Consider the following 23,931-nt stretch of genomic DNA (forward strand, 5'->3'; position numbering starts at 1 on the left):
AATGACCGCGGCTGGATTCTCGTTAACCCCGGAATCAAGAAAAACCTAGAATTTGGAGATAATTGCATTTCAGGTTATATCCCATTTTGCTGACGTTTTGCTGATGTGGCGGGAATGCATCAAAACATAGGAATCACCCATTATCTAAATTAGACAGGTTAAACAATATAACCTTGGGTCGATAACGAAGGTTATTGACGATAACCCCCAACCAAACGCACCCTAAAGATCAAGTTGGAGTTTTACCACGGGCATGGTTTTAAATCTTGAGTTGCGCCAATCAACACATGTGAAATTTCTTGTTCCGCCTGTTAACCGATGCACAAGAAGTTTCAATATCCAATGCGCGAGTGGATGAGTCCTTTTGCAGTTCTGCCTTTGTTGCGAGCATCTTCTGCAAGCCTAAGTATCTTCTATAGGGACAAAATCCTTTTGCTTAAGATAGCATTTTCCACCTGCATTGCGAGCATGTTGAGATTTGAGCTGATATACTTCATGTCTGGGGATCACTCTGATGTTGCAAGGCTTCAACAACCAAACCCTAGGTAGCTCACACACTATCTAGACAATCCCAAGAACATTACAAAATATAACATGTCTGAAAATAAAAACCAAAGATTACAACACACCGCATACTCATTCACTCATGCCTCTAATGCTTTCAGGACATCAGCCCCTTGAATCCACTGAGGATCAAGCAGCATCTTGATCCAAGTCTCTGGTTCTCAAATTCACTAAGCTCCTCCTCGAGCTTCAAGACATCAAGCAGATCAAAGTTATGCTCTTAAATCCACGAGCCCCATCTCTACAACTTGATCCCATCGAGTCCACGATCTCCATGAGCTCAACTGTAATCTCTAAGTCGAATTGTCACAACTTCTTGCACACTATATCAACAATATCAAATTAAAATTAACTAACTTAGACTGTTTTGGTGACATAGCAAAATAGCAAAACAATGCTGTTCACTCCACCTGCATTGCGAGCATGTTCTGAGACTTGAGCTGATCTACTTCATGTCTGGGGATCACTCTGATGTTGCAAGGCTTCAACAACCAAACCCTAGGTAGCTCACACACTATCTAGACAATCCCAAGAACATTACAAAATGTAACATGTCTGAAAATAAAAATCAAAGATTACAACACACCGCATAATCATTCACTCATGCCTCTAATGCTTTCAGGACATCAGCCCCTTGAATCCACGGAGGATCAAGCAGCATCTTGATCCAAGTCTCTGGTTCTCAAATTCACTAAGCTCCTCCTCGAGCTTCAAGACATCAAGCAAATCAAAGTTATGCTCTTAAATCCACGAGCCCCATCTGTACAACTTGATCCCATCGAGTCCACAAACTCCATGAGCTCAACTGTAATCTCTAAGTCGAATCGTCACAACTTCTTGCACTCTATATCAACAATATCAAATTAAAATTAACTAACTTAGACTGTTTGGGTGACATAGCAAAATAGCAAAACAATGCTGTTCACTAAAATAATTTTAGGACAAGGAGAACCATTAACCGGTGCACAAATGCACATAAGACTTGCAAAATTGAACTACCGGATAGTTATAAAGACTAAACATATATTTGAGTGAGCCTTATCAGTCTTGAAACTCCATGCTTTGATTATTTGGAGAGATCCATAAAAATTTTATGGTATTTGAAAAAAAAAATTGTACTAGGATAGAGGTCACTTAAAAATATGGGCTACATTAATACTCAATATACACTCTCGTAGGCAAAAAGATCTAGCCATGGTGTCATTCTAGTAGGTAATTTGAGTTTCTGAGATTGTTATATTCAAATTAAGTGCAACAAAGTATAAGGCTATGGCCCTGGCTACATGTAAGCTTATCTAGATTAAATGGTTGATTAGCATTTTGGGATATAATCCTATAGAGTGGAGAGTCTATGAAGCTATGTCAAGACAACCAACTTGCCATGCACATGCTTGTAATCAAGTGGTTCATGGGAGGACACAACATAGAGATTGATTTCCCATTCATTAGATATAAGGTGAAATTCAATAAATTGTCAAGTCATTGGTTGGCATTTATTGATTAGTTAGTGGATTTGCTAAGTCTTTAAGAGGTCCTAGGACCGGCTATATTGGTAACAAGAAGAGTATCTAGAATATCTTTTAAGTCTGCTTGAGGGGAGCGGGAAGTGTTAGAGATCTAAAACTTGGTGTACGAAGTTGCCACCAATGTGGGGTCTCGGGTAAGGGTTAGACCACATTCGGTTAATTGTACGCAGCCTTACTTGTATTTTTGCAAAAAGTTGTTTCCGCGACTCGAACACGTGACATTAAGGTCACATGACAACAACTTTACCGTTCTATCAATGCTCCCATTCGGGAAAGTGTGATTTACTTGTAAATAATAGGGACTTACTCGTAATCATGGTTTAAAGTGCCGTGCCGAGACAATCGAAAAGGATGAAACATCTTGTTTGCGCCTTGCGACCGACACCGGCACGACCCCGGCACCAAACCTGCGATAGCTGCGAGTGTTGCACGACCCCGTGGCCGCAGCAGAGGGGTCACTCAACCCCGCACAATAGCGGAGGGGTCGCATAACCCTTCCGCTGTCGCCGCGGAGGCGTCGCGTGACCTGCGGTTGCTGCAGAGGAGTCGCACGACTACCGCGATCGCGTCGGAGGAGTCACTCGATCCCCACGGCCATGGCTGAGGGGTCACGCAACCTCGTGGCAACACCGAAGTCGCGCGAGCTCCTGAGTGATGTCTGATTTTGGATTTTTTATAATTAAACTTAGGTTAATTATTTTAATCAACTCCTAGCTATGATGGAGATAATCTAAAGATGCTTTATTAAATCCTAATAAAATTATCTAATTAATTTTATATTTCATTTATTTTAATTTAAAAATTATGATAAGATTTTTATTTATTTATTTATCTATTTTCATATCTTTTTCTTTTTTTTAAGATTATTTTTTATATTGTTTATTTTTTTAAATATTTATATTAAATATTTTATTTTTTAATTAATATATTTTATATTTAAAAAATACCGAAACTATATCGGTATGACACGATATGGTACCGAAATCGTATCGTTCCGGTCCCAGACTGAAACCTCGGCACGGGTCGAAATTTTAAACTTTGCTCATAATAACATATAACACATTTTTTTGTTGATGAATAAGAAACACAAATAAAGGACTACTTGAGGCATAAAACTCTAATATTTTCTCATTAATTTCTTCAGACATATTTTTGTCTTTCCTGAAATTTATGTTTCAATAATAATTATGACATTTGCAAGAATACTTTTCTTGTTCTGGTTCTATTTTGGTAGTACAACAAGTGTTATGACTCTCAAAAATTTAGGGTTAATTAAATGGTACTTATCCAGCCTCAAGGTATTTTAAATCACATTTATTTTAATTACATTAAATATTTGTTCTATATTTTATAGTAATTCTATAAATTCATTCATTCTCGAAAATATTTATGATGGTAATTCACTTCAATGCTTATTCAAAAAAGATATATATTCCCATTACCTTTCGCCTCTTATTTCGAGCTCCTGAAATTGTTTAACTTTACTCTTAGGCCTCCTATAATATGAAGATGGCTCTAATTCCATATATCTATACGGCTATACTTATGTTCCACTTCCTAAAGAGATGAATACTTTACTCTCGTTTTATCCCAAAAGGGGGGTATAGTTTAAAATCTCCAATCTGTTACTATGGAGTAGAGAAAACTGTGAAGATTGCTTATTGCTGGAATATTAACGAATAGCATGCACAAGAGACTCAAGAGTTGGATCAGGACAACAATTAAAATAATAGTTAGGAGGATAATTTGGTTGGTTGTTTCCTTTGTAAGAATCATTATTAAAATTTAAGAGGTCTTTAGCACATCCCCAAGGAGATGAGCAGTAGCTAAATTAAGAAATGAAAAGAATGCAATCTCCATATTTCTTCTATAATACCAATATAATTATCAAGTCAACGGTTGCTTTAACAGAACTTACTCTCTGCATGCTTCCAGTAGATCCTGATACAAATATTTTGTAATGTCTGTACACATTGTGGTCTTATAAACAATATTTTTCTTTAACATGTCACACTATTTCATTGTCTTGATTTTTTGGACATATTTTGGAGAAGTTCCAGAAATTTACCACTACATTAGAGAATTAAGTAAGCATATGCTTGCTACCAGATTGTGGTTAGATATCACTAATAAACTGTTTCATAGCAGGTATGATTCTTCAGTTTTATCTGGCTTCTTGTTAATGTTCATTGCCAGCATAGTATGGTTGAAGCTTGTGTCCTATGCACATACCAATTATGATATACGAATGCTATCTCAGGTATTTATCCTTTTAAAACTTCAATAGTTGCTCCGAAATGACAAAACTAGGATATATTGTTTCTATTTATATTGCATCTGGTTTTTTTTTAATTATTTTGTTAATAATTACATCTATAATATTATTGTATACATATGATTAAAATGGTTAAGAAATGATCCTGACTGACACATTACTTAGCTTGAGAGCATTCTATATATATTGGTGAAATAATAACTTCAATTCATCACTCTGAAAACAACCACAGATATTCCATCACTAATTTCACCATTAGCGGTCTTTATTTGAATGTGGAAATGCAAAGGCATGTAATGGCATGTATATAGAAGCAAGCCCCATTTTGGTGGAAACAAGTTTTGAATCTAAGTCCTTGGCAATAACTTCTAAGGTCTTTACACACTTTATAAGTTGACATCTTGTAATCTTAGACACATTGTGTTAATTGATATCAGTGCTGGTCAAAGTGTTCCTTCCAATTGTCGATGATACTAATATCATGTTGGCTCTGCCTCCCATGATGATAGTTTTCATGGTACTAATTGCGAGAGAGTTTGCCTTGATCAAAATGAACCAGAAAGAAAAATTCTTTTTTCATGGTGGAGCAATTCTATTTATCGTTCACAAGTGTAGATGATACACTATGAAAAAGCGTAACAAGGGTAGGAGGAGGATGAATTGGAGCTCCAATAGCCACAAAGAAGAAGAATGATGTTGGAGTTGGAGAAATTTAGAAGCATTCATATTTTGTACCCATGTCTATTCCAATTTTAACGATGTTCATCTAAGTCCAACTCCTAGTAGTTAACTAACATATATTTATAGATATGTGGAGCAATTAGTTTCAAAATGAGATATCTTGGAAGCATTATTTAATTTGTGTCTTGGTGAATCATGGGGTTGATATCGCTAGGATGCTGCAAGAATAGAGAATCAATACTCCCATTCGATGTACAACCCTCATTATTAGTAAAGTATAATCATTAGTGAAGATGCTTGTTATTTATTTGGTACCTTATTGCTCTAATTTAGTTTGATTGGACTTCTAATTGCTATTGACTTATATATAAAGCTAATCAAGTTAAGTAGAAGGAATTATAAAACCCATTTGAGTTGATCTCAAAACATGCTGACGTGTGCCAAGTATCGACATGGTACAGTACTGAAACTGTACCATCAGTACAGAATAATACTTTATATCTTGCATATGCATATATTCACTTTTGGAATCTGAAAGGGTAAATGTTTGGACATGGGTTAATAGAAATCATAGGTGCCCACATTGGACCAACCATTGTTTGTAGGAGTATTTGATTGACGTGTAACTTTTATTATTATTATTATTATTATTATTATTCTTCAATCTCTTAATAGTCTGAAATGCTCCTCTGTTAAGTCTACATTGTAGAGCATGTTTGTTCTTGTCAGTTTGGAGTGATTGTTCTATTCCATATTTTTTTTCCTTTTTTAGCTTGGTAAAATTAAATTGATTTCTTTTTTCTTACTTGTAATTTTTTCCACAACTTTTTTTTTCATCTGTGAGATGAAACATCAAGTTAGCTATTTAACATTTCTCTATTTATCTAATAATTTGTTTCTTTATCCTTAGGAAGACAAGTCTTATAGTTTTTCAGGCCTCAGTAACGAAGAAGGTGTTAGCTTCAATCAGTTAGCATACTTTATGTTTGCTCCAACACTTTGTTATCAGGTATTTCAATTGGCTATACATTCACTTATCTTTTTACTACTGATGAATTCCAAAGAATTACTTTCCCTACTGGTATGCAATACAATATGTAGTTTTCTTTTTTCACTCTAAAAAACTCGGTTCTCTATTTTGCTTAAGATCCATGTAAAATGCCTTCCGTAGCTAAACTTAATGGATGTTTGGTTAGATATATTAACTTCTAAAGGGATTCATCCCATGTATTGACTTATTCAAGAACCCTTATTTGCATAATTATGCAGTATATATATATATATATACACTGCATAATTATTAGTTACCATATTTATATATATTAATTACCATAACTGCATATATTAGTTACCATATTATTGGTACAAATTAGTTAATAGATATATGTTAATTAGGCTAATTTGTCAATTAGTTTAATTATAATTTTCTAAAATTAAATCCCGTGTTTGTATATAAATATGTCTCACTTTTTAATAAAGATATACTTTTTATCTCATCTTTACACAGCTATAGTGTACCATATTGGTCCTATATGTATCCTGTTGTATTGTTGTCTCTTAAGAATAACAAGACACTAACTCACCCCCTTCAATAAATACAAGTAGAAAGGATTTCCTAATCTGATTTTTCATTTTAGTTGTATGGTTTATGATATTCACTTTATCTCGCTTTCTACTAGTTTCATCTTCTTGTACTCCTAAATCCAGAGTAAAAATAATTTTTGTAGGTATAATCTTTACTGACATAAGCTTGGTCTATTAACGGATATACTGATGTTGATTTTCTATGATTCTCATGCTGTGTAGCAAAACTATCCCCGTACAATGTCCATTAGAAAGGGTTGGGTTACCCGTCAACTTATTAAGTGGGTGATCTGTACAGGTGTAATGGGCTTTATCATTGAGCAAGTAAGCCATTGTTTTGGTTGCTAGTACTTGTTTTTCTTTTCCCTTTCTGAAAACTTCTAATACTTCATATTACTTGGTTGCTTCCCTTTTTTCCTTCTGCAGTACATGAATCCAATTGTGAAGCAGTCTCAACATCCCTTAAAAGTGAATCTTCTGTATGCTATAGAAAGAGTCTTAAAATTGTCAGTTCCAACATTGTATGTGTGGCTTTGTATGTTCTATGGCTTTTTTCATCTATGGTAAGTTATATAAGTGCATCAAAGTAAAATTCAGAGTTGGCATTAGAGTTATATGAAATACTAATTTCGCTTGAAGTTACCTAGAAATGCACAAGTCAGATTCACGAATTGAACAAGACATAAACTCTACTTAGTGCCAATGTTGGCATTTATCAGTTGTCAAAATCCCGTTTGTGTAGTAATGGGTTGAATACATTTAGGAATGTCTATAATAAATTATTGGCTAATTAAGTCTTGTAGTTTGTCTTTTACAATAAAAAATATAGTTATTAGAAAGTTCGATATTTATTTCATCAACTAAACGTTTTCTTCTCTTTGTAGGTTAAATATTCTGGCTGAGCTCCTTCTCTTTGGTGATCGTGAGTTCTACAAAGACTGGTGGAATGCAAAAACAGTTGAAGAGGTAGTGAAAGTTTGAACTCGTTTTGTATTTTTATTTTGTGATGCAGTTTGACTACTTTACATACAGGAGAAATATAAAAGTGTCAATGATTTTAACTATTTCTTCTCTTTATGCATGACTTTTTTGGGATCACAAGTATTGGAGAATGTGGAACATGGTACGTCTTTGCTTAATCACCTTAAGTTTTGCACGATTGATAGATGGTTCTATTTGTCTTTACATAAAATTCTACGCCTCTTTATTTGTTTTTTTAAGGAAAAGGATTTAAGTGACTTAAGGTCACTTTGTTTTTTAATGGTTGTACTTCATAGTTCATAATGGATAAGTATTCTTACCATTTCAAGCATATCATTTTTTTTTGTATTTTAGTACATTTAATGATTTATTTTTATTTAATATGTAATCACTTTAATTCGGTCAAAATTACTTTAAAATTATTGTAGCAACTATTGCATAGCTACCACACTATTATAATAGCTATATTGTTAGTGTTAGCCCTTAGAGCTAATTATGAGATGATTGACAAGGGAACTTTTGTATCATATTTCATTAATAAAAGACAAAGTTTATGGTTATTATATTTACTTCAGATCGGTGCCAGATAAATAAGTATAATAATGTCCTAAGGTAGTAAGTTCTAGTTTACAATATATCAATTGTTGAATTGATTGTGGGAGGTTGTCGACATATATAGAGAACACTATTCTTAATTATTCCTAGTCAATTATTAATATACAAGAACAATATTAATACGCTGAGACTAGCATGTATGTCAATTGATGACTTATTCTCACAAGTTATGGATATAAGATATTAAGTTGACACACGAGCATATTTAGAGAATCTATACTGAATTGACTCGCTATGAGAATGTTTCATAGATCATTATATGAGTATCATAAATATTTTTATAGTGACTATTAGTATAAATAGTTCTTAGACATGAAGTCGCTACAGTTCCCTACATAAGGAGTTATGTACTTTGGTATCGACAAACGTCACCTGTAACAAAGTGGACTATAAAGTTGATCACTAGGTATGCAATAAGTTATGCGGAGGGATGTGAGTGATGTAGATGAGATCTATCCCTTCCATGTGATAGAAGTGATATCTATGGGCCCTTTGATTAAGTAGGACTACTAAAATGCATGACCATGCTCAAATAAGTCAACATGAGATATTGAGCTTATTTGGTTAAGTGAGTCTATTTGGAAATCAAGAAACACAAAGATTGATAAGAGGATGATATGGTTTACGCCTCATAGATCAATGTAGATATCGAGAATAGAAGGATTGAGTTATACAAGATAATAGACATAGACAGGTTATGTTGGATCTCGACATTCTCGTCACTTGGGTGACAATGATGCATTGCTAGATGCTGCTCATTGCTTGTGTATCTAAAATGGTTTTGAAAACACTGCCGACGTTACGAGAATCTATTGAGTCACACATAAAGAGTATGTTGATTTGGATATTGATTTATTTTAGTTTGACTAAAATTGTATGGGTTTGAGCCTTAATCCCTAAATTAGTTTTGGGCCTTATTATAGCTCAACCTAATCAAGAGTCCTCTAAGATAAACACTAATAGTCATTGGAGAAGCTGAAGAGTTATCGGAGAAGATAAAGAATTAGTGTTTATCTCCCTTTTTAATGTCATCTTAAATAGCCATAAAGAGCCTAACAAGGTGAAGAGGTTTTGGGTGTCTCTTAGATTGCTAATATATATGTCATCTCTAGCAAGATGAAGTTGTTGGTGTGACATTCCATTCTTTCTCTTCCATCTTCGTCGGTCAGGAGAGAGAGCTCTAATTCCGAAGTTCTTGGAGAAGAATTAAGGGACTTGCTTGAGTGGATACCGTAGAGGCGCGGACGTTCTGATCGCGCTGAGATCTGCCGACAAATCAAAGTTGCTGTCGACATTGTACCATTCACACAACAAAGATAGTCATTCTATCCAACTTTGTATACTGTATTCGCATGGATCCCTAGAGGGATCAATTTTTCCGCAATGTATATTTATTAGTTTTCACAAAAGATCCCTGCATATATAATATCTGCTACACTGATGTAGCAATTATATAATAGTTGCTAAAAGTTGAAGTGGTTTTGACCAAGTTTGAAGAATTTTAATCAAGTTAGTAAGAGTATTTTGATTTAAAAGTGGTTCATGCGCAGTAATTTTGACTAAATTGAACTATAAAAAAAATTAAGAAGATACTTCAACACATTATAGTAGCTACATCGTAGTTACTGCAATAGTTCTGGAAAAAAAGTATTTCTAGATTAGAAATTTGATGGGATCATAGTTTGAAATCTCATATTGTGTTGGGCGAAATGGTCTAAATGTATCGTTCTGGTAAATTATTGAAATTTGATATCACTCGGCACTAAGGTTCAAATCTCAAGTCGTGTTGTTGTTTCGCTCTTTTACCAAAAAGATATTGTTCTAGTATTGTGTCGACACTTCAATGAATGGCATTGGTGACAGCTTGGAGGTTGAAGGAGGAAGGAGATGAAGCAAAAGATGTGTTGAGTGGTATTGAATTTTGATAATTTATTGAAATGATATGTTTCCTCCTATTCGCTCGGCATGGTACAAGATTTAAAATCTGCTTGGCATAGACTCCTTTCTATGCTTCATCTCCTTCTTCAACTCTAATTCGTTAATGACACCATGCATTGAAACATTGACACAATATCAAAACAATATCGTTCCATTAAAAGATCAAAACTTTGGCACTACTCAAGATTTTGAACCTTGGTTAGGATGTTGATTTCATGGTTTGAAATCTCATATCGTGCTGACCGAAATTGTCTAAATGTATCATTTTGATAAATCATCGAAACTTGATACCACTCGACACCAAGGTTCAAAATCTCGAGCCGCGTCGTAGTTTCAGTCTTTGATAAGAAAGATACTATTCTAGTATCATGTTGATTCTCCAATGCCAGATTGAAGGAGGAAAGAGATGAAACAAAGGAAAGAGACATTATCTCTATTGAATGGTATGAGTTTTGGTAATTTACCGGAATGATATGTTTTGACAATTTCTCCTAACAATGGTACAAGATTTAAAACTTACTCGATATAGACCCCTTCCAATGTTTCATCTCTTTCTTCAACTCCAATCCATTATTGGTACCATGCATCGAAACATCGGCACGATACCGAAACAATATTGTTCTAGTCACATATCAAAACTTCGGCACAACTCTAGATTTTGAATGTTGATTTGATTTTTTTTTGAAAAAGGGGTGCTTTTTTTTTTTTTGACAAAAATGATAACAAGGGGTGCCCTTTTTATCTTTGCCCATTAATTGGAGTCAAGTGGCTGTTTTATCTTGCCTCTGTTCTTATGGTTCAAACAAAATGTGTAAAAATTTTTAGTCTAGTTTTGCATTTTATTATAGCTGTGAATGCCAGTAGCTAGCTATTTTATATTTCTTTGCAAGATCTAACATGACTTTGATCACTAAATAATGCCTGACACCGAATTATAGATGTGTGCCGCATTTATTGTTGGTTGTTGTTCATTTTTGAACCAGACCTGTGTGGTTGGAATAGTTTTGATCAAAGTTTAAAATCTCGATCCGTGTCGAGATTTTCATCCCAGACCGGAACAATATGGTTTCTATATCGTATCGTGTCGTGCCTATACAGTTTCGATTTTTTTTATTTATATATAGTAATTATTACATAAATATATTTATTGTGTATAATTTTAAAAAAAATTATATATTGATTTTATATAAGTTCTCTATTATCGAATAACTTAATATTGTTAAAAAAATAATTAAATATAATTTTTTTAAAGAAAATTGATCTATCATTGACTCGAATTAAAATTGATACATCATAATATGTTACTTTAATAATACCAAAAGGTGTGACGTGAATATGAAGTATTGATTCTCGTAATATTCTATTTAGGTCGACTCTATAGTTCTCCAAACCTCAGATTAAATAATCATAATTATATACATTAATAAAAAAAACACTATTTTATATATAATAATTATATAAATTAACGATTTATTCATTTAATTAACTATTAATTTAAATAATATATATTTAAAATAGTAAAAAATATTAGAATATTAATTAAATATTAAAACAGTAAAAAACTATAAAATAATAAAAAATATATTAGAATATAAATTTGATTTTTTAGAAATTTTTAGAATTTTTTTAAATTTTTAAATAAAATTTAAAACAGGAAAAATAATTTCGGAATATCAATTAATAAAATTAATATATTCTTTTAAAATATTAAATATTCTTTTATACATTTTATTGGAATAATTTATTTAGGGTTTATGAAAGCCTCTTCAAAATATCACACTTAGTTGGGAATTGTTTAAATTAAATAAATCATTTTGCACACTGAAATCATTGCACAATCATCCGCGGACGCTTTCGGCACCGTTGGAAGTGTCCGACAACGCCATTGGCGCCGTTAGAAGCGTCCTGCGATGCTTCTAGCCGCTGGAAGTTTCCCGGATGCTTCCGGTGGCGCCGGAGGCGTCCGGTGGCGCCGGAGGCGTCCGGCTATGCCTTAGGGACGCTTCTATCACGTGTCACAGTCGCGTGATGGACGGCTGAGGCACACGAAATTTGGAAGCTTCCTGTACCAGTTTTGCTCCCTAAGCGGAACGGTAAAAACCGTCTGTGCCGGGCGACACGGAATGATATTCCATACCGTGGTTTTGATTCTAACATAATTCAATGAGGAAGAAAGTTGTGTTTGGATTGCTACTGCATTGCCATAATTGATATCACTGTGGTGCCGAAGCAATGGCAAGACTATGCTTAGTTTAGATCATGTTTCATGTAAAAATCATTTTATGAAGACCCAATCATTTTCTTACTTTACAATGTGCTTTCAGAATTCACTGTGTTGCTCTTTCTTTTCCCCAAGTACAATAATAAGATCTACTGGACCAATTGTTTTCTACATAATGCCTTGCTGGTCTTTTACAGCCTGTTCACAAATGGATGATACGCCATGTATATTTTCCCTGCTTGCGCAACGGTATACCAAAGGTAAATGTTTCTGATCTTCGCTGACAATGAACATAAGTACACTATTTGCTTTTAGTTTTCTCTCTTATTCTTAGCTTCCTTAAATTATTATAGTGATCACGGAGATATTTCAGCAAATGTTTATTTTGTTGAATCTTCTAGTGGATATTTTGTCCATTAGTCTGGAAAATAAGATCTGAATTCACATATGTGCATCCATCAGAATTTTTCTGAATATCATAAAGTGTGGTGTGCCATGCACTCCACTTACGTGTAACTTCTTCCTCTGTTTCCTGTTGTTCTTCCTTCATATTCCTTTTTCTATGAAACCAGAGATAATAAATAATGACTTTATGCCTATGGTGAGGAAGAATGTTAGGTTGTCTTTTCTTGTACCGAGGACTTTATAAATGGTAAGTGTATTAGGACTCATGAGCATGATTTAAAATTTTGTATTGTGCGTGAAACGAATGAAATTTATGGTTCTGCCTGCCGCTCGGCACCAACACCGTGGACCTTTGCGTCCCTGCGGAGGTGGCTAAGGGTCGTGGGGGCGCCTTGATCCCACATTTTTTTAAATTTATTTATTTTTTGTACTTTTAATTATTTTAATATTTAGGTTAAATTTTTTATTTTTAATTAATATATTTTATATTAAAAAAATAGAAACTATATCGGCATGACACGATACGGTATCTAAACCGTATCATTCTGGTCATAAATTGAAACTCTGATACTGGTCAAAATTTTAAACCATGTTATGAGTATGAATATTATGGTTCTTTCCTTTAATAAGAATTTATAGTATTGTATGTATAATGACTTTTTTTGTAAATTTTTATAATAATATATATATATATATATAGGAATTAAAGAAAATCTTTCAATATAAGATTGTATTTGTATTAGAGTTGATTTTGTTTAATATTCGAAACAAACTTATGCTTCAGTGTATCTTATCTTTAGTTTTCACATTACCTCTAAAATTTGAAAAATATATTCTTCTCATTGTTTATATAAATGACATTATTATTACAAGTAGCACATATCACAAAGTTGTATGCTTACCTCCTTCAACACTGCCTGCTACTTATTTCTTACAAGGAAAAGAAACAAGAAAGAAAATAAGGGGGCAAAAAGATTTCTCTAGTTACACTCTTCCATGAAGGGGAGTTTTGTCGCAACGCTAAAATTATTGTCGTGTCACCATTCGAGTCTTGAAAATAGTCTCTTGCAAAGGAAGGCAAGATTGCTTATAATAGACCCTTATCCAGGACCCCACATTGGTAGGAGGTGCACAGGGTTACCCTTACATTTTCCTTCCATTTTCTCTAGTGGAAATTAGGGAGGGATGGGCATAGTATATCTTTGATGGGTGTGAATCATACATATATTTTAGGTTTTATTTAGCATACATTAAGTGTATTACATGAGCATAATTTGTATGAACTTCTAGCATTTTCATTTCATCTTTTTAGTTCAGATATATTGATAGGAAGTGGGGATTCTTGGCTTCGGAGCACAATTGGAGATGAAAAACTTAACGAGCTCACATTTTAGCATGATCCATGGCCAAACCGTGCTACATTCCATAGTCATGGATCATCCAGGAGGCAGAATTGGTAAGGAGCGTCAACCAGACCTTCCAGTAAGGAACACGGCTAGCCTGTGGTGCTTACTACGACCGTGTGATTGTTGGCTTTGGAGCACAACTGGAGATGAAAAACTTAAGGAGCTCACATTTTAGCATGATCCACGGCCAAACCATGCTACATTCCATGGTCATGGATCATCCAAGAGGCAAAATTGGCAAGGAGAGTCAACCAGACCTTCCAGCAAGGAACACGGCTAGCCTATGGTGCTTACCATGACTATGTTCCCTACTGATCTTTGACGGGAAGACTTCTAACAAGCCACACAACATGGCCGTGGTGTTTGCCACGACCGTGGACCATGTGGAGGCGCACCTTGTTTTTCTTAGGAAATTCTATTAATCCTTATATTTTAGGAAATTCTATTAGCCTTCCCTTCTTGTAAGGAAAATTTGTTAGTCGCCTGTTTATTTTGGGAAATTATGTTAGGGTTTGTCCTAGTTTTTAGGAAATCCTGTCAAGGTTCTAAAACTATAAAAGGAGACAAAGGGCAGTAGTTTAAAGGCATTTGGCGATTAGGGAAGGATCTCCCAATCCCGTGATAGGAAATCGAGGAGGCGGCTGCTCTTGTAACTCTAAGGTCATGAAGTAGTTTTTTTTATTCTAGGATTAGGGAGTAGTCCAATGTTGAGTTGACACTTGTAGTTTGTTATTCTTTTATTTTATTGCATGATGTGTTTGATTCTTGATTCAATTTTAGTATGCTTAACATGTTAACGGTGCTAGCATGCGTTATCATTTATTTGTGTATGCTTGTTTGACAAAGATTAAGGGATGGATTTCTTTGTAATAGACTTAGAGGTGAACCTTAGCGTAAGATCTAACATATAAATGTACTTTGCGATTATTAGAGAAAAGGAGAAGGATCGAGAGGTGAACTCTAATCTCTGATCTATAAAACTAGACTTGAGGGTTTGCTCACGAAAGTAGTCCAAACTCTCTCGAGGATACTATGGCTATTACAGAGCATAAAGGGTTTATCTCGACTTGACTACCACGAAAGTAGGCGTTGCATTTGGATAGTTATGTAGGTGCTGTTTGAGAGGAAATATTGGTTACCTTAGGATAGATTGGTTAGCTTCAAGCATATCTAACATTGAGGTAAGAGAGAGAATCATAACTAGATTATTAATGATCATCGTGGTGAAATCAAAGTCTTAGGATTATCTCTCAAAATTGTTAGTCTCACCTTTTACAATTCAACTTTCTTAGTTCACTTGCTTTCACACAATTTTCTCATTTTGATTCATCTAGATAACCTCATGTAAACTGGTACTCAACAAAATAGTCTTAGAGGACAATATTTTTACTACTTGACGACGACCGTGCACTTGCGGTTAGCACGTATCAATCTTTACCCAATTTTTCTTTATATCGCTTCAATTCAATCTAGAGAAGAGCAATGAAGCTCAAATCCAAATTAAAAAAAATTAATTTTATTTTTATTAATGCATTGTTCTATGTTTTTAATTAATAAAGTTTTAAAATTTAATGTTCCCCCATCTTTCCTTTCCTTCAAGCAAAAATTCAGATAGAAAATATTTTACAATTATTTTCCTAGAGGTTTTTGCCCTACCTTTTTTCCCCCTAATTGTTTACTTCCTTTGTAGGAAATAAGGATCTAGCTTGTCTTTCCTAGTAGTACCTTTCTTAATTGGTTTTGCAAGTGTTTAAATATTTTCATAGTATAGAAGTTGTCTATTCATGTAACATTTATATATCATATTGGAAATATATGCTACATATTCTTGAAGAATCTTGTAGTGTAGGCGCTAAATTTGTTGACTCTCCCATGTATACAAATGTCAGATTAATTTCAGGTGGAATTTATTATCTGATGTTGAGAAAGACCATTTGTGTAGAAATTGAATTATTTTATGGTTACTATACATGAGATATATAACTCCATTGGGTTGACTAATTCCACGAACATCGATGCCCAGGACATGGGAGGCAATTCAGTGGATTTAAGATTGCTTGTGAATATTAAGTAAAAGTTACATTCGAGAGGGAATTTGACCACTTAAAAATGCAAAGAGGACATTATAATAGCTAAGTCAAGTGTAGACATAGGATATAGGGTTAGACTCTTGTCACCTGTGAGCTTATTGAAATCAAACAATTAATGAATGAAGTGGATTGCATTTCTATTGAACCTGCAAAGTTAAATTGTGACAATCATGTTCTCATGGCCGCTGCCTCTAATCCACTTGTTCATTATCAGACAAAATGCAGATTTATTGCCATTTTGTTATAGAAAAGGTGCAACCTAAGAGGATTATTATCTGCTAGTTAGATTACATATTTAGTGAATTCACTAACTTAGCCTCTAAGACGTCGTAGAATTATTGGAATAAGCCATGATTTTGTAACACCTTTGAGCTTGATGGAGGAGTAATGAAGGCATGATTGTAATGCCATTAATATGCAAAAGAATTTTTGACATTTTTTATAATATAGGTACAGTTGGCTACCTTTGATAGATTGATTAATACCTCTCCCAATTACACCTATAAAATAGCAGATGATAGAAATGCCCAATTAGCTTATAGGACGGTCATGTTATGTACTCCACTTGTAAGCAACTTCTCTCTGCCCTCAATTGTTCTGCCTCTATTTTCAGAACTAGTTATTCTATCCAAATTCTGGAGCTAGAGAAAATAAATAATGACTTGTATCCCCCTAACGAGTAACTCTAGTCCAAAATAGCTAATGACATAAGTATGGAATTTGCATCGTGCATTGTTAATGTAATCCATTTAGAGGAAGTAACCACAAGACAAAGTAGAAATAAACTAATACTCTCTTTGTCATCTCGTTCAATATTTTAAGTTGCAAAATGTTTTGTTGTGCAATGAAGCACTTTCTTTATAAACGTTGGTTTCTTATTTGTTGCTTAATATTTTTATTGCAGGGAGTTTCTATTTTTATTTCTTTCTTTGTTTCTGCGATATTCCATGAGGTATTGCTCGGTTCATCTTTTATTGTCTTTCCTTCTTTTAATTGTTTGAGTTTAATTTTCTAGGGTTTGTTTTAACTTTTTTAGAAACAAATTAGAACTTATTTTATCAAATTTTGTATAGTTAAATTGGATTGTTAAGGTTCCTTGAGATATTTTTTCATATAAATTTACAACATGATTGTGAATCATGCAATTCTAACAACTATAATTTGTATCACAAATTGTTTTGGTGAACTTTCAAATGGACAAGCGGTTCAGTTAAATAAAGGTAATACGGGTTTAAAAATTATATAGCAAAATAATTTTACATCCTAAAATATATAAATATATTATTATTTCCAGTTTGATATTCGTATATGATTATTGTAGCATGATCATGACTTGTCGTTTGAGTAAAATAGATTCATGCCTCACCTTAACTAAAATATAAAATATTTTTATTTCACTTAAATTTAAAGTGAAATAGACAAATGAGACATTTGATCATTGATTGCTTCTACTAACATAATATGCATTGTTGGCTTGCCCTCATCGTTAGTGCAACTCAACCAATTCAATGACACTAATTGAAGGGAGTAAGACTTGGATGCAACAAGACTACTCAATTGTTGTTATCTCCAACCTCAGTAGAGTTTTAGCATGAAAATTTTGTTTTTCTCGATAACAAATACGTACTGTTCCCAACTTGCCATCATCTCACTATCAACTTGACCCTACAACCTAAAATTTCATCCTCTTTTACATCCTTGTTGACTCCAAGACACCACTCTCAACCTTTTTCCCTTTGAAGTTTCATTTCATATATGTGATATAATACATGTAGTTTCTCATCTAAATCAATTATTTTCTTAAAAAATATTTTTATTTCATAACTATAAAAATATGATTCATCAATCCAATTATCATGATTTTAAAATTTTGATTTAAGCAGAGTTTTAAATAGGAATTGTAGTAAACATAATTTATAACAATTATGGTCATATAATAAGATAATTTGATGTGCCAAGTATGTTTTTGTTAAATGGGAAAAATTTTTAGGGTATTTTCCTAGGTAGTTCCTTCTACTTTTAACAACATAGACTATCATTATTGTACTTTTACATTCACACACCTAACTTAGCATACTTACAGTTATATCCCATTCTATTTACAATTAGGTCTTCAACTGTTTTAAAATATGTTTAAGGTGCAAATTATTTTTTTTTCCAACTTCTATAATTGTGCTGAACCTAGAATTTTATCTCTCTTATTTCTCTCACATTTCTTTCAATCATAGATTACTAAGTGCACGTGGCCTAAGAAAATTCATATTTGATTTCTTTGGATAACACGTTTTTTTTTTTAAAAAAAAATTATCTTGCTTTTGTTCCATTGCTCTTTTTGCCTTGAAGTTCAAATTTGATTAGTCACCTTTTTTCTTTTCACTTGATTATGTGCTAAAAAGACAATGTTCATTGTTGTTTTGCTTTTCAGTTTCATATATTCAGCTTAAGGCATTTCAACTCTGTTGTTTTCTCAACTTCTTAATCATGTTCTATATAATTTCGTGTTCACAGTTGTGCGTTGCTGTTCCATGCCATATATTCAAGTTTTGGGCATTTCTAGGGATAATGTTTCAGGTATAAGTTGATAATACTGTCAACTAAATCTCTTCTATTGGAACTAATCAAATGTGTTATGCTTCTGCGTGCCCTTTAAATTTTATGATGCACTAATATTGTGATAGGACAGGACATATTGACTACAAGTCTAAAATAGGACATGGGATTTATTTGTCTAAATTCAATAACCATTGAGATTCATGTCCTAAGGCCCAAAGGTCATTCCTATCCTTTGAGTCTGTTACTAAGCAAATTTTGGTCATGTAATTTCGGTAGTCCCTTCTATCAATGTTTATTATCAATTAACATATTAAAAATAGGTCCTTGGTCCCCAAGATTAATGACATTTACTAAAATTATCAGAAATCCTTCAATCCGCAACTTGCATCATAGGATCGCTAAGCCATAGATGAGGAAATGGGCAACTAACTGGCATAGGGCTCGAGAGACTTCTCTTCCAGAAATCTCTTAACGCATTTAGTGGAAAGCAGAAGCGGGAAACAGAGAGGAAACACTTTTTCCAGCTTTTCCGTGCTAACCAGAGCAGGAGGAAGGAGAGATTGAACCCTGCATTAGTAAAGGAAAGAATAAGGGTGTTCTCCTTAACTTAATACAGCTTTCATAGGCCTTTCGAGTCATGAGATCAGTATACGTTTTGAATGCCATTCACGACTGTTGCTAGAAACTGATTTCAACTTAACTTATTTGAAACTGACTTTCAACTTTATAAGATAAGTCGAGAAATTTCCATCTTAGTCGAGTAAATCTTATACGCCCTTTAGGTCGATCCCTCTAGTTGAATGAGACAGCAGGCGGGTTACACGTTCCACTGCGCCGAGATGTGAGGTGCAGGTGGTGATGATCACCCCGGGCGCTAGTGCCCTTGACAGGCACTCCAGGACCTGCCAACGCTCATGAAAACCCGTTTGAGTCCTTCATTCAACCAGAGATGTGGATAACGAGGCCACCTTCACAACAATACACATGTAAAACAATATACTTTTTATATGTAAATTGAAAATGAAAAGAAATGATCTGATATGAATCTTATTGTATATGATTCTGAAAATAAAAGGCCGTTAAAAAATAAATTTAATCAACTAAAAGAAAATCAAAACCATTAAGAAATTAAATTAAATCCAACATACTATAAATTAAACTAAATAAATTATAAAAGGAAAAAAAAGTAATGAAGGAATTTATATTATTAGATAGAAGTATAAAGTTGAGTAGAGTGAAATCACTGTGTCAAAGAAAAAAACTTGTCAAGTGGAAACAGTTGATAGCCAATATGAATTTGATGCCTAACAATAATCAAGAAGAATAAACCTTCATGGTAACCTTGGTGACTTTGAAGTCATTGTTACGGCCAAGTTGTCTTCCATTTGATATTAAAAATTTCTGTCAAAAGCATTCAATGAGGAAGTTTCCTAGTACTTATGAATTCATTTCAATTCATAATAAAAAAAGGGCAGCTCAGTACACGAAACTTCTATTAATGCGGGGTCCTGGGAAGGGTCGGACCATACTAGGTCTATTGTACGTAGCCTTACCTTGCATTTTGCAAGAGACTATTTTCGTGACTTGAACCCGTGACCTTAAGGTGATAACAACTTTATCGTTGCGCCATAGCTCCCCTTCATTTTAGTTCATAATAAAATGAAAAAAAATTGTGTATTATTCTCAATGGAAGATACGACTTAATATTTTTATAATGAATTAACAACTTACTCCAAATTGTTAAAATCCTTGAGAGCTTATCCTCTCTTTCATCCTCCTCTCTTTTAACACACCTATTATGCTATTAAATTAATATATTTGACACAACAGCCCATAACTATTTTATTTTTAACGCCGCCCATGATGAACCAGTCATGGTTGGTCTCAAGCCCGAACAAAGGAGGAGGGTTGCGTTAGGTTGCCAGCCAATGTTAAAACTATAGCAAATGTTCAATGAATAGATACATTAAACTATTGTGCTAATGCTAGGTTGTTCCTCGAAAGGAACGCATTGCAGGGTCCGACTGCAACGTCTCGACAAGAATCCTTACATCTTCAGAACTCAGGTGTTGTATTGCAGGGTTCGATTGCAACGTCTCGGCAAGAATCCCTACATCTTCAGAACTCAGGTGCTGTAGTGCTAAATATGCAAGAGTTCGCGTTGCAGGCTTCGACTGTAACGTGTCACAAAGATCGCTACATTTCCATGAAAATTTGAGTGTAGTGTTAAATAGGTAAGAGTTCTCACAGGATAAGAACAAATATGATAGGAAAATTAATAGTCTAAGATTTGGAATATGAAACATAGAACCCTCGCTGTTAAATCAATGGAGGTAGTAGATATGATAATTAGGAGAAAAATTAGTATTTTGTGTGTACAAGAGATAAAATGGGTAGGCAAGAAGGCAAAGAAGATAGAGAACTCGGGTTTTTAAGTTATGGTACACAGAAAAGAGTAAAACAAGAAATGAGTGGGTATTATTATAGATAGTTCGTTAAAGGATGAAATTGCAGAAGTAGTTAGAAAAGGGGATCGAATTATAGTCCATTAAGATAATAATGGCGAAAGAAACTATGAACATAATTAGCATATATGCACCGCAAATAGGATTAGATGAAGCTACCAAATCAAGGTTTTGGGACGACTTAGATGAAGTATTATAAAATATTCCGCTAATTGAAATGATTTTAATAGGAGGTGATTTAAATAAGCATGTTGGAGTGAAAAATGAAGAATATGAGAGGATACATTGGGGTTATGGGTTTGAAACAAGAAATTAAGAAGGGAAAACTATATTAGATTTTGCGATACTATATGACCTTATATTAGTTGATACATTTTTTAAGAAAAGAGAACACTTAGTCATGTTCAAAAGTTTAAATAATAAATCACAAATTAACTTTCTTATAATTAGGAAGAAGGACAGAAAGATTTGTATTATAGGTTAGTAATGTTGGATATAAGCTTCAAGCATAATATCAATAGAAAGAAAATATATACGACTCTTAGAATTAAGTGGTGGAAGCTAAGTGATGGGAAACAAAATATATTTAAGGAGAAGGTAGAAGTACAAGTATTAGGTGAAATATATAGTGACTCTAATATGATATGGGATAAAATGATATCAAAGTTGAAAATAGTAGCTAAGAGTGTACTCGATGAGTCAAAGGGACATCTACCACTAAATAAGGAATCTTGGTGGTGGAATGAGAAAGTACAAGAGAAAGTGAAGGAAAAACGAATATCTTATAAGGAATTATATATTTGGAAGAATAAGTAAAATTTAAAAAAAAAATACAATAGTCAAGAAAGAGGCTAAGAAAGTAGTGAATGAAGCAAAGAATGAAACTTTTAAACGATTTTTTAATAAAGGTTTAGGAGACCAACTTAACTTAGGTAATTTAAGTAGTTCAAATGAGTATAAAAACTAAAAATTTTATTGTAGAATTCAAATTTTCAAAAGTAGAATAAACTTTAAATGTAATGCTAATGGAAAAACCGTTAAACTAGATGATATTCCGATAGAGATATGGAAGTGCCTAGGGAAACAAAGTATTGAATGACTTGTAAAATTATTTAACATGATATTGAAAACGAAAAAAATGTATGATCAATGGAAGGTAAGTACTCTAATTCCCTTATATAAGAATAAGAGAGATGTACAAAATTTTATAAATTATAGGGGTATTAAACTAATGAGTCATACCATGAAATTTTAGAAAAACGTAATAGAAAAAAGATTGAGGAAGGATACTACGGTGGTCAAAAATCAATTTAGGTTGATGCCTAGAAAGTCGGCAATAGAAGTTATACATCTTAGATAACTAATTGAAAAGTATCAGGAGCAAAACAAGATCTACACATGGTATTCAATGGCTTAGAAAAAGCTTATTATAGAGTTAGAAATTATATGGAGAATTCTAAAAAAGAGAGGTGTTAGCGTAATATATATTGAACTAATTAAGGATATATATGAGGATCTAACGACTAGAGTAAAGACTTCGGGCGGAGTAACTCAAACATTTCCAATAAAGATAGGGTTACTTCAAGGATCAGCTCTAAGTCCCTATCTTTTTACTTTAATTATGGTTTTAAAAGGGAAAAACAGAGTACATCTTATTCATGGATAGATGTAGTATAGATACACAAGGTATTACCTAAAATAAGAAGTTAAATATAGAAATCCTAATTAATAGGAAAGTAATTGTGTGATTGATAACTAATTACAGGGAATAACTATAAATACATGATATTAACATCTGTAACAAAATATTAGAATCATCCAAATTAGGATAGTTTGATTTTCCACACTCCCTCTCAAACTATGCGATAGATACTCATTAAGTCGAGTCTTGAGATTAAGTTCACTGAAGATGGATTTAAATAAAGCCTTGGTGAGAATATCCGCAACTTGTTGATGAGAAGGGACATAGTTCATCAACTCACTCTTATCTTGTATCTTCTCATTGAGAAAATGCCAATCAATTTCAATATGTTTTGATCGATCATGTTGGACAGGATTGTTAGCTATTGCCATAGCTGACTGATTGTCCCACATCACTTGTATAGGACCTTGGAAACTAATTCTGAGCTCTTTTAACAATCGTTTTAACCATATTCCTTCAAAACGCCTTGAACTAAGGCTCGGAGTTTTGCCTCAGCACTACTACGAGCAACTACTGATTGTTTCTTGCTGCATCAAGTGACCAAATTTTCCCATATGAATGAACAATAACCTTTCGATCACTCTAAGATCCTACCCAGTCAGCATCTGTAAAGATTTCCACTGATCGATTTGTTATTTTCTTAAAGAAAAGTCATTTTCCGAGATCTCCCTTCAAGTATCTTAAGATTCTATAAACAACCTTCAAGTGATCAACTGAAGGATTGGTGAGGTACTGGCTAACACGACTTGTTCCATAACTGATATCTGGTCATGTGTAAGTGAGGTAAATCAATTTACCTACTAGGCGCTGATATTGCTCCCTATCAATAGGTTCTTCTTCTATTATAGCATTCAATTTGACATTAGGATCCATAGGTATTTCCGATGGATGACAACCACTCATACTAGTTTCACAAAGCAAGTCT

General features: G+C 33.5%; 1 protein-coding gene across 1 annotated transcript in view; it reads left to right on the top strand.

Annotated features, from left to right (window-relative positions):
- The first annotated feature begins 318 nt into the window (after positions 1 to 318).
- Positions 319 to 23,931, top strand: part of LOC122037844 (diacylglycerol O-acyltransferase 1-2-like) — a 35,268-nt gene continuing 11,655 nt past the window's right edge. The window contains exons 1-10 of the mRNA XM_042597297.1: positions 319 to 545; positions 4,200 to 4,350; positions 5,957 to 6,055; positions 6,853 to 6,954; positions 7,057 to 7,193; positions 7,515 to 7,596; positions 7,733 to 7,753; positions 12,583 to 12,645; positions 17,191 to 17,238; positions 18,795 to 18,857. Of these exons, the coding sequence (XP_042453231.1) occupies positions 319 to 545; positions 4,200 to 4,350; positions 5,957 to 6,055; positions 6,853 to 6,954; positions 7,057 to 7,193; positions 7,515 to 7,596; positions 7,733 to 7,753; positions 12,583 to 12,645; positions 17,191 to 17,238; positions 18,795 to 18,857 (993 nt within the window). The remainder of the gene's footprint in view (positions 546 to 4,199; positions 4,351 to 5,956; positions 6,056 to 6,852; positions 6,955 to 7,056; positions 7,194 to 7,514; positions 7,597 to 7,732; positions 7,754 to 12,582; positions 12,646 to 17,190; positions 17,239 to 18,794; positions 18,858 to 23,931) is intronic.

Source organism: Zingiber officinale, unplaced genomic scaffold, assembly GCF_018446385.1.
Source record: "Zingiber officinale cultivar Zhangliang unplaced genomic scaffold, Zo_v1.1 ctg94, whole genome shotgun sequence".
In the NCBI taxonomy this organism is placed as follows: domain Eukaryota; kingdom Viridiplantae; phylum Streptophyta; class Magnoliopsida; order Zingiberales; family Zingiberaceae; genus Zingiber; species Zingiber officinale.